Raw genomic sequence first — 12,638 nt, 5'->3', positions numbered from 1 at the left:
TGAAAAAGCTGTTCATAGTAAGCTGCTCTTTGTCTATTTAAAAATAATGGGTTTGATAACTTTACGTACTGGACAATGAACAACTCTTTTCAGAGCCACCAGTTCTTTGGTAGGCAGGTGTTGCCTTACTTTGAGCATGTCTGGTCAGAGCCACTTATCGCTTGGTAGGCAAAGGAAATTAACCTGCTGTGAAAAATTCTTTCTTAGAGCCAGTGTTGCAAAAACTTTTCAGTGTTTAGGCGCCCCATCCACAAAAGTAAAGAGTTTTGAGCAAATCATCGATACACAATTATATATGAACAAGTTAACCTTCAATCTCAACCCCATTAGCTCAGTTAGTAAAGCACTGTTCATGTTTTCTTGATAATAAGCACATACAAACTATTGAGTTTTTACGGTATGCAAAGACGTTAGAAAATCAAATCTTTTGGTATCTTAACGTTTGTTACTTCATTCAATCATTAAGTCAGTCAAAAATCACCTACAACGATATGCCATATTGAAAGTTTCCTGTACTATCCTATCCATATCAAAAAAGGTTGAAGAAATACTTAAATAAATACTAATTGAATCTGTCTTTTACTGTAAGCGAGTAGAAAAGAAAGCATGACTCTGTAAAATTTGATCGTGAAGAAGGAAGAAAGCTAGAGATAAAATAGGAAAGTTATCGTTCTGTCTTGCGCTTCCTCTGCAGTGTATATGCAGTGGAGCATCCAGACTTGCTGTCTACGTGTATTGGGCTAATATTAACCCTATCCAAATATCAGGTTTCTTGACCTGAAACCTATAGTGCAATCAACTTAATCGATGACTTCAAATATAGAACAAGTAGAATATTTAGAGGGTGAAAAATATTGTTTTATAGTAAAAGGAAAACCTGTAGAAAATGGTTTGAGGGTATTGTTTTGTGACTTTGAAGATTGTACCTGTTTGTGGTGGAATGTGTGAAGTTGAACTTAGTAGTAGTGGTAAATGTGTGCTGTGTATTTGTTTGTTTGTTTGTTTTATATAATTGCATGGTTTGTTTTAGTTAATGTCTGAAGCGTGTACGATATATAGAATTTGTTTTCAGCACTGTTTAATTGTTTTTTGTAAGGTTTTTATGCCTTTTTTAAATGTAGAAAATAATATTGAAGTTTAAGTATATTCTGCATGAAATTCAGTTTACACAGCCAGATACTTTCATTGAATACCTCCTGGGGGTCACGTAATGGTTACCTATCATGAAATAAAAATAGTTTGATTACCATATACTACTGTGTAAATAAATGAAAAGAAAAATGGGAAAAAGAGGACAATTTATCCAACTGAAATCTCACTGCACATGGACTCCAGTGGTATAAAAGTAGTTGGTACCATGGGCAGTACTCCATAGGTACACTATGAGTGCTTCACATGTATGGAATCTGAACACACACAGGGATATTCCAGTTGAAATCCATACACTATGTATGGGAGACATAACCTTAATCTTCCACACAGGGAGTGTGAATTTTAAATGGGGTTACCTGAAAAGGTCACTCTATTTGAATATTACACTCCCTGTGTGGAAGATTAAGATCATGTCTTCCATAGGGGGTGTATGGATTTCACCCATAATAGCCCATAGTGTAACTTTCACAGGATTATCACACCATTCACTTGTACATGTAGTTGAAACTAACCTGGTCAAATTTGTGATGTGATTTAGCATAATAAGTCGTTTTCAAATTTCTCATTTAAGTTTTCTTTATAATATTTTGAAATTACAATCAAATTTAGACATACCATTTTTGAGATACAAATATTTTTTTAATCCACATCTAAACACCATGAAATTGGTACAAGAAGTCTGTAATGATTTTTTTGAGCCAATCAGCAACATGGTAAGAATGGTGGTAGGGCTGAAGAGAATCAAGCTTATACATTTATAAGCTGCAATTTAATTGGTCACTCTGATTGATATATCTCTTAACCATCCAATTAGAAACATTGTAAGATAATACAGTAGTTATAATCAATTTTACCGACAAACGACTTATTTGACTCTATCACATTACATTTGTATAATCTTTATAGCTATCTTAATCGACATCTCTCATCTTTTTTATATGCCATGATTATTAACAAGTGTGTCTATGGTCCTGCTCTAATTCTATATTACTTTGTATACGCATTTTTTGTTATTTGATTATATTTATTAAAAAAACTTGTGATTAATGTCTCTGTGAGGTGCGATAACAACGGTTGCATGGAATTGCCAGGGTTGATTAATATTCTTGTTTTGATATCATGTATTTATTTATTTATTTATTTGTTTGTTTATTTATATACTTTAATATCTTGTTCTATAAATAAAAATATGAAGTGTCCATATATATAGGCTATGAGATATAGTATTTTTTCCAAACTAGCCAGTTTGAATATTGACTCTAATAATAGCTTTGCAAACTTTTTTTCTGATCTCATTTACTCAACATAATATTCATCTTTTTGTCAAATTATTTTAACACTATTTTCCGGAAGACATTGAACACAAATGCAGCCTTAAATAATGTTAGAACTGAGACTATATGTGTGTCTTGATGCTCGCAGCCAATCATTTTCTCTCTATTATTTTACCAATTTGTATTATAGAATTCTGGAGAAGGAGATTGAAGCACTGAAGAAGAACCATGAACATGAAGTACAACAACTCAGAGAAGAAATGGACAAGTTACGGCAGGATAACGAGAGGCAGCAAGAGATAATTGGACAGGTATGTTTGTCACTTTATAATTATACAGACCGCAACAAAATTTAAGATACCATTTATGTTCAGCACTGTATATCATAAACAAAAAGAAATATGTCAAAATTAAAACAAACAGCCAGTACATGTACCCTTTAGCATTGATTTAAGACCTCATTTGTTGAAATTGGTTGAGAATTAAAGAAATGATGATCTAAGACCCAAGGAAGTAACAAAATCAAAAGTTACACATTTATGTTCTAATCAATGGAAAATACAGCGCTAGCTTTAATGGGCTAATCAATGGAAGCACTGTCTACTAGTTTTCTTTTTCGAGAACACTTCAAGGTATGCAATGGAGCAAATTGCAACTTTTGAATTTGGATCTTTGGGATTTTGGATCATTGTGTCTTTTGGTTTAACTATTTTAACGAATGAGGCCTTATTAAAAATCTGAGCTAAACGATGCAGCTATTGGTTGCTGATTCTAATTATGACATATCTGTCTTTGTTTAGGATATACATGGGTAAAACATGACTGGTACCTTAATTGTTTTGTGATCTGTAGTGCCATGTTCTATGCATACTCTAGTTTGGTTCGGTGTGGAAGTGAGACCCATATTTATACCCCTTTTGCCAAAATCGGGACCCATTTCTGTATGATCCTCGAGTTGACAAATTTTCCTCAAAAAGTGTATGTTTTGGGAAACTTTGGCTCAAGATTGATTGAATTTTCCAAAGGGAAAATTTTCCAAAGGGAAAGTATGAAACAAAAATATTTTCACACAAAAAGGGCTTCCCTAATTACAGAAGTCAGAATATGAGCCCATATCAGTATGCATCGATACCAGTATGGGCTCCAAGTTTATGGGCTAATACATAGTTTGATGTTGCTTGCATATCACTTTGGCCTCATCCCAATGGCATAGTTCAATAACCTCAATTAAATAATCAGAGTGCAAAATTTGACCTAAAATTGCAGTGCATGAGTTTTTGTACTCAAATTTTCAAAGGTCATTCAATGAATGTACAAATGTATTGGGGTTAAAGAATTGTGCCCTGATAGATGAGCATGTTGTGGATCCTAGTGTATGTTGTTGTGACAAACATTGCCACATCAATTTACAAGAAAGTTTGCAATGACAACTTTTTTGGGAGAAGTATAAAGTTCAATCAATGATAAGCCTTTTGGTGAAAAAAGACAGCAGAGAGACTAAAATTGCAACGGAAAGAGGAAAACGGATCCATCAACAGGCTTTGATGTTATCATCAGACCTTCCTGTGGATGATCTTTCTTTCAGTTGATCTGAAGATGTCATCACAAAGTTACAGTAGAAAAGAAGTTGCTTTGTTAACTTTTGTTTGTCTCCTCCGTGCTGCATTGCATTGTGTGCGTGTATATCTTATGTCGTCGTCTGCTTCACATACTGTCGTATTTTAAAAGGCTGCCTTTTGTGATGTTTTTAGTATTGTCATCTTATTGTGATGATATACACCATTAAGTTAACTTTGTATATTAATTTTGAGGTATTATCACAATATTACAACCTCATGTCCGTTCACGAAGAGAGAAGCGTGCTCAAATATCAAATAACAATATAAAGTGCAACAGTGAAAATAATAGTCACACAAGGCAGCCTTTTGAGATATGTGATACAGACAATGATGTGAAGTAGAATTGAATAGCTGCTTCATGTATAATGCGTTTTTGTGCATAGCAACTAGCATATCGTGTTAGGCTATGCCAATTGAAATCCATACACCCCCTATGGAAGACATGACCTTAATCCCCCACACAGAGGGTGTAGATTACAAACGGAGGTACCCATTCCGGTAACCCCATATGAAATTCACACTCCCTGTATTAAGTTCATGACTAGCATAGGGGGTGTATGGACTTCAACTGGAATAGACCATATCTGGTGAGGAAGAACTTATCCAAAGTTGTCAGTTATACTGACATTTACTTAGTCCGTCTGTATTTCATTGATAATTCAAATGGCGTTGCAGTTTTGACTTGCCTGTGCAGTGTGCACACAAAATGTTTCTATACTTGCTCAGTTATTTGTGTCTACTGATTTGAGACCTCCTCAGTGCAGTGCAGAATGGTGATTTGTTCTCAGATTCAAGATTGCGTTCAGGTAAAGAGGGTTCCATGTGACAACCCCCCACCCCCGTCTATCAGACTAAGTACCAGCTGCATCAAAGTTTCAACTCTTGAAAGTCACATTAAATAAAAAATGTAACACATTTTTCAAAACCTGTGTTGCACTCAACTCCTTCTCATGTTTCCACCTCTCCAGAATTAGATTTAATTTCCGTAACATTTCCACAAATAGTGGGCATAACAGGCTCGGGCTTTGAAGCACCAATTCTATTTTTAAATTTCAACTCCAAAAATATACTTTTTTTATTTTTGTAAGTAGACATTTACAAAGAAACCATTTCTTTTTAAAACCTATAGTACCTAACCCGTTAGGTGTGTCTATACTACCCCAGAATTATGTTTCATTTTAGTAAGTTTTCCAAAAATAGCAAGCATCATCGCAATCTCCAAATTTTCCATTTCAACTCACCCACCTATTTATAGCCTTCACAAATTGTCAGTTTGAGCAAGGTACATGTAGCGTGGTCGGTCATCATGGTGTAATCTTGACGTAGGTCCGTGGAGGTAGGCATCCTGTCTCCGTGCTTTCTAGGGTAATTTCCTGCAGAGTGTTCTTGTCATATGTCCTCCGCAGTTTCCCTTCACTCTGCAGATCTATTAGTGACATTGTAATGGTTTGCATATGGCCATTGGTTTCCCTTTTAATTTTGACAATTTGGCGTCTTTCTGTTTATTTCAAAAAGTGCTTCGAGAAATGGTTTAGGTTACACAAAGGAGTTTTTCTTAAAGCAGTAACAAGGCATGGTTGTATTTATTTGAAGGAAAGGAGTACTTTAATAATCTTTTTTTTTTCAAAATGAGAAAGAAGATATTATAGACAACTTTTTCTTTATTAGTTTGATTTATTTTAAATATACTCTTCTTCTCCATATTAGCTTTAAAACAATCCAATTATTTGTATCAAAAACGTTTGGTTTAAAATTGGATGGTTTGAACACAATACACAAATTTATTGGTCGAGTTATGAGTTTTTAAAATATATTACAAGACATATTTTAAAATATTGGACAAGACGTAGACGAGTCCAGTATTTTAAAACTCATAGCAAGACCAATACATTTTTATCGGGTGAAAAAACCATCCAAATTTTATCATTATTATGTTTTGATGGATCCAAGTGTGTGAAAATATTGGATCAAAACATAATAATGATAAAATTGATGCTACATAATATTTATTGGTCTCGCTATGAGTTGTAAAATATTGTACTCGACTACGTCTCGTCCAATATTTTAAAACTCATAGCTCGACCAATAAATATGGGCTCAACCGATCCAATTTTATATCATTATTATGTTTTCAGAATCTTGTCTTGATGAAAATATGATATTTGGTCAATAATATTACTTTTTGTCAAAAATGAGTTTTGGTCAAGAAATTGTTGGAAAAAAATGAGCCTATCCATAACACAGTCGAAGTGTTGAGTCGAAGTGTTGATTATATTGGATTGTGCAATTCAGTACTAGCATTTGTAGATCCATCAGATATATCTTCAATTAGGTTAAGCTTCATGAAATTTCACAGTGCATCTTCTGCTTCTGTTCATATTTTTGCAGATTTGTTTAAAAGATTAAAAAAATGGCTCTGATAAGTTTTATAGATACAGGCTTGTCAATCATACTAGTGTCAAATACATCCTCTGCTTATAGGAGCCACACAACAGGGATACTGTCCAGGGTTTCTTTTTGTAGAGCTATGTGAAGCAATCTCTACTTGAGATGAGTCTGGTGTTCCTAGCTATTTTCAGGGTTCCCGTGGTCCTTGAGAGTCCTTGAATTTGAAAACATCTTTTCAAGGCCTTGAAAGTCCTGGAAATTTGCACAAGGCCCTTGAAAGTCCTTGAAAAATGGAATTTTACCAAAGTGTAATTTTGACAAAATTTGGGGAGTGGAGAGGAGCTGTCACTTTCGTTAATATGCAGCTTTTTGTGTTGTGGTAAGTCCTTAAAAATCATGCTTTTGGACCTTGAAAGTCCCTGAAAAGTCCTTGAAGTTTAAAGGCTTCAAGGTGTAGGAACCCTGTAAAATGTTACAGACATTTTATGCTAGCGTCTATTCATTCCAAGCTCATCCTTTGCATACAGTATCCATACACAGAGGGTATGTTGTAATAATTGGCACCACCTGTACATCATTCACCATTTTATCTCTGCAGATTCATATCGGGATTTATCCCAATTTAGTTAAGCTTACAGCAAATTGTGTAGGGAATGCTAAAGTTAGCCAGCCATCCCCAAGCTAGCACCGGTCATGAGTTGAAGAGTCTGCTTCTCTTGTAGTATTACACATTTTTAGGAATTGCATGCTTTCATTATCTTTTGGAGGATGGTAAAAATATCTTCAAATGAGTACAAACTTACCTAACATCTTTATGTAACCTAGTCTTGCTTTAAACTGCATGAAGAATATATGGACTATTTACCTTGGGTTTTGTCAAAAGGGTATACCTTTAAGACCTTTACTTCAAGCGCATCAGCTAGCGGAAGTGGCATTTTGTTTTAGAACTGGGTTAAGATGAAATACAAACCTGATTTACCCGATTAGATTTCTTTCTGGAATGATGGAAACATGATTGATAGGTAAGCTTTTATCTTTGATCATCAGGATATGAGGCTAAGATTGAATTATACTGGGGATATTGGAAAAAAGTCTTTGACTTTGGAGCGTTAGAAACTAGCCCACAACTTAAAAGTATCAGATTGGTAAACTAGAGAAGTATCACGGTGTAAACTAATTGTTTGAGGCTAAAGGAACATCAGTAGATTTTCTTTTCACTGATTAATCATGCATGTTCTACAGTGAAGAGTCTGTTTATTCAAGTCCGTATTTGGGTGGTGAGTAAAGCCAGACCAGAATTAGTTATTTCTTGTTTTAGAATCCATACGCTCAGAGCAAATTACTTCTTCTATATCAGGAAAACGGTAAATCATTATGGCTTCCTCCTCAAAAGATATAAAACTGTTGCAGGTATCCTCCAACTAAATCTATAATGAGTAAAATTCGCCCACCGGCCAACTTCCTTTTTGGGGAACATTTACGCGATTGGTAGCACAACAAACCTTACGGCAGTGACAAAAACCTGTTATGGTAGCTGTTGAAATGATTTAATATAGGTGACAAAAGTACTAGGGGAAGTGCGTGACTTCAGGAAGGTTCCTTTTTACGTATATATGCATCTGCCTCGAGTAGGAAACAAAAAAGTTGATCTGTAGGCAGGTTGCTTTGATCAGTACCCAACTGTTTCCTTAACTGTGCCCTCTGTGCATTCTTGATATGGCCCACTCCACCGTTTTTCCGCAATACACTGCAAGTTGTCATTCAGAATGTTGATGTTTAAAGGTGCATGGGATTATAGTTTAGGAAATGAACATACTAGTCACCAAACAGAGGAAAGACATTATATGCTAAGGGCCATTCCAGTTGAAATCCACACACCCCCTGTTGAAGATGTGAGCATAAGCTGCCACACAGGGAGTGTAGATTTCAAATGGAGTCGCCCATTCAGGTAACCCCATTTGTAATTCACACTCCTTATGTGGTAGATTAAGATCATGTCTTCCATAGGGGTCAGGATTCAACCGGAATAACCCTGTGAGACTTGCATGTTGTCTTTTTTGCAGAATAGGATTTTACCCAATATGAAAACAGCTACTGAATTTTATACCTCATTCAGTGTTTTCATGCTTCAGGTTCATTCTGTGTTTTCAGGATATCTTTGATCTATTACATCCCTCCCTATCTGACTCCATCCTCCTAGAAAGAAGAAAACGTTAAATGAACTTCTCATGTATTCATACAATGCATTATGCCATGCACTATGTGTTCACTGGTAGTATGAGAGATTCTGGTTAATGCAACATTCCAAGGTAGGAACTTGATTCAAGCTGATTATACTTGTATTTGCTGGACATGGCTGATACAATCTTTGTCAGTGTCCAGTGGCCCTTTCATCAGGTAATCAAAATATTGTTTACTTAGCAAGGGCATCTGTGATTTTTAGTGTAACTTGCCCAAGAAGCAGGTCAACTTACTTTAATATCAGTCATATAACTAAGAACACATGTCCTCTCACCCTACCACACACTCTAAAAAGAAGAAGAAAATCCAGAAAGAGCTCATGTATTCACACAATGTGTCATACAGTGCGATGTATATTTCTTTACTGGTATCATGAAGGATTGTAGTGCATGTGGCAGCATCCTGCTTTCTTATATTATGTAGGACTCAATCCAATCTGTTTATACTTACTGGATATGGCTGATACAATCTTTGTCAGTGTCCAGTGGCCCTTTCATCAGGTAATCAAAATATTGTTTACTTAACAAGGGCATCTGTGATTTTCAGTGTACCTTGCTCAATAAGCAGGTCAGTTTGCTGGCATATCAGTCTTATAATCAAGAACAAACAACCAGCTGGTTTTATTTTTGTTTTTACTTAAAGGATACAAAGTTTTTCCTTCTTTGATACACTCCTGCAATTTAAGTGATCCTCTAGAAGGGTTGGGGCATAGATTCTCGAGCCATATTCAGACAGTCCTTTTGCATGCAAGCCATATTCAGACAAGTCTTTTGCATCAGCTAAAAAGGAGTGGCCTAGTTGTTCTCAGGAGCACTTTCTTTGGTAGCTACCGAACCTTCTGTCATGCATGCCGTTAGCTCACTCCAGTTTGCTCTTGAGACAGGCAAATTATTAGTTGTTGAAATAGCTTGCTTAACTCAATAGCTAATGCTTATTCATAATTCCAGGCTATAGACCACTCGACATCATTGTTTATCAACAAAACAAAGGCAAGGGACTGGTCTATCAATATTCTTGAACGAGCTGTTACACTGTTCAATGGCTTTCTTGTACTATATGAAATGTGGTGGGCGATTTGAAATGCATGTGCCCTGAGCAAACTATGATGCGTATGCACACTGGAGGGCAAAGAACAATGGAAATTGCACATAATTTGCACACATACTGACAGGCAATATCTCACATGTCAAGTGGTCAAAAGCAAACAACACAATTTGGTGAAACTTCTGTAGCTTACAAAAGAGTTTAGTTTTATGTGTATTGAGGTCAAATTCAGGACAAGCAGAGTTAATAAAATGATGGGAACAATGTATGACACTTCTTAGAAGCTGTTGAAAGACCTGAGTGATGATTCTTATCCTTGGTATAGCATATGAATACAGTCCTTGATATAATTTCTCACAATTCTTTGGATGCAAACTGTGTTTCTTTGCTATCCAAGTCAGTCAGCCCTGGTTGACCTAGCCATTTGAAAAGGCCAGATTTCCCTCATACTGTCTTGGGGCAGTTTTTCAATTACGTGTGTTTATCCTGGTTTTCCTGTCCGTATAATTGAATAGTTGACTTGTGTGTCGGAATTGAAAGTCTTGTTAGTGTCAATGTCAGTGGTGAGTGTATGGGGACTTGATTCTCTTGTCCTTGGATGTCTGGATGAGGAGATGTACAAGGTTTTGTGGGGGCTAGGCAATATGGACATAATGTGTAATCTGAAGGCACTAGGATCCACAACATGCTCATCTATCAGTGCATAGTTCTGTAACCCCAATACATTTGTACATTCATTGAATGACCTTTGAAAATTTGAGTATAAAAATGCATTCTCTTCAACTTGAGGTCAAATTTTGCACTATGATTGTTTAATTGAGGTTATTGAACTATGTCACTGGAATGAGACCATTGTGGTCCATAGTGAGGGTCATGGAGGTTTGGATCCTGCTCAAATGGAGTGCAATTTATTAATCGGGAATGCTCGATTTGATCATCGTTGGATGAATGAAGCCAATAATTATCTGGTTTGTATGGACACTAAAGTTTGAATCTTGGGGTTTGAATGTGTGCTCAAATAGAATCAGTGCTCTTTTTAACCGAATTAGGCTGTTACATTTATAATGCACACTACCCCTGTGGAAGATTTCAGAAATATCTTCTACAGGGGGAGGATGAATTTCAAATGGAATGAACACATTAACAGCTCCATTTGAAACTCATCCTACCTTTGTGGAAGATTCAGGTTGAATCTTTCTCAGAGGGTGTATGAAATTCCTGGGCCTCAAGGAAGAACAGATGATTAATTGTGTTTTCAACTGATTGAGTGTCCCAGGTTAAAGAAGAAATAAAACAAACAAACAAACAAACAAATGGAATTGCCCAATTTGCTCATTCCATTTGAAATTCATACTCCCTCTGTAGAAGATATTTCCAAAATCTTCCACAGGGGTGGTGTGGATTTTAAATGGAATAGCCCATTATGGAAGGAGACTGATTCTCAAGGTAGATTTGATAGGGTTTTCATGTGGTAATTGAATCATTGATTGTAAGGCTTTATAATATGGGTCCCAGATGTGAAGTCATCAGGACACTAGACAAGGATTTCTATGATGTGTCTCATCTCAAGTTGAGAGTAATGCCATGTTGGATTTTGCAGTGGCAGATTCGAATTAGTGCGTTTACGCGGTTCTGTCACCAGCGTACGGACAAATCGCCCTTCTACGGATGTTTATACACCTCTCAGAATTTGGTAATGCACGCAAATTGAATCTACCACTTCAAAATCCAACATGCCGCTACTCTCAACTTGAGACGAGACATACCATAGTGTGAATTTGGCAGGGATGAGGTTTTACTTTCCCTAGGTTAATCAAAGTTATGATCAGGGATGCCAGTTTTCAGGCAATTGCCTGATTTCAGGCTTTATGTTACTCCGAAATTCCGCACCTTTATTTATTTTCAGCCTTTTTTGGGGCTTTTCCTGCAAAGTCACTTCAGGCCACAGGCATCTCTGTATGATACTTGCACAGTGTTTTGGGAATTGGACTGCCTCCCCTGTCTCGCCACACCCACACACGTCTCTGTGTTACCCTCATTAGGTACTTAACCATGACTGCACAATCTTCACTGTACAGTGTTTGTCATATCAGTAATTGACCAGGGCATCAATATTCAGTCTCTACGAGCACCTGTTTCTTAAGTTTCTGTATTATTTGATATCACAGTCAATACATGGTCCAGGTGCATAGCCAACACAGTTTGTTCTGAGGGGTGAAAGCCCTTTACTGGGGTATAATGTCCGAGTTAGGGGATATTTGGTCAAAAAGAACCGATTCACCATGGATTATCATTTTTTCCCCGTGACATTTACTGAAAATTTTATCTTTTTCTTTGCTCTGCGTGGGTAAAGCCCTTTACTGGGGTAAAATGTCCAAGTTAGGGGATATTTGGTCAAAAAGAACCGATTTACCATGGATTATTATCTTTTCCCCATGAAATTTGCTTAAAATTTTATCTTTTCCTTTGTTCTGTGTGATTAAAGCACTTTACTGGGGTGTAATGTCCGAGTTACTGGATATTTGGTCAAAAAGAACCGATTCACCATGGATTATCATCTTTTCCCCTTCAAATTAACTTACAATTTTCTCTTTTCCTTTGCTCTGTGTGGTTACACCACAGTTTAGATCTTACAAAAAAAATGTGGGTACATGTGATGATAAATGTCTTTTATTTGTTTCTCTTTTTGTCTTCCAGAACTTACAGCTTACTCCAGAGGCCCGAGTCAACCAAGTAGCACAACATGAAATCTCAAGACTAACCAATGAAAACCTGGTATGTAAGATAGCAACAAGAATGCATACAACTCAAAGGGTGACCCTTAATAGAGTTGGAATCTTTGTGAGAATCTGCAAATCAATTCTCACAAAGATTTTTGTACAAAGATTTGGCGGAAATTGAAGTTGATTGCTGTATGATA

General features: G+C 36.3%; 1 protein-coding gene across 1 annotated transcript in view; it reads left to right on the top strand.

The window, feature by feature from the left end:
* LOC140142649 (unconventional myosin-Va-like) overlaps window positions 1–12,638 on the top strand; it is a 281,256-nt gene that overhangs the window by 240,884 nt on the left and 27,734 nt on the right. Inside the window, exons 31-32 of the mRNA XM_072164650.1 lie at window positions 2,617–2,737; window positions 12,416–12,493. Coding sequence (XP_072020751.1) covers window positions 2,617–2,737; window positions 12,416–12,493 — 199 coding nt within the window. The remainder of the gene's footprint in view (window positions 1–2,616; window positions 2,738–12,415; window positions 12,494–12,638) is intronic.

The sequence above is a fragment of the Amphiura filiformis genome, chromosome 20 (genome assembly GCF_039555335.1).
Source record: "Amphiura filiformis chromosome 20, Afil_fr2py, whole genome shotgun sequence".
Classification (NCBI taxonomy): domain Eukaryota; kingdom Metazoa; phylum Echinodermata; class Ophiuroidea; order Amphilepidida; family Amphiuridae; genus Amphiura; species Amphiura filiformis.
This window is presented reverse-complemented; position numbering and strand designations above follow the sequence as displayed.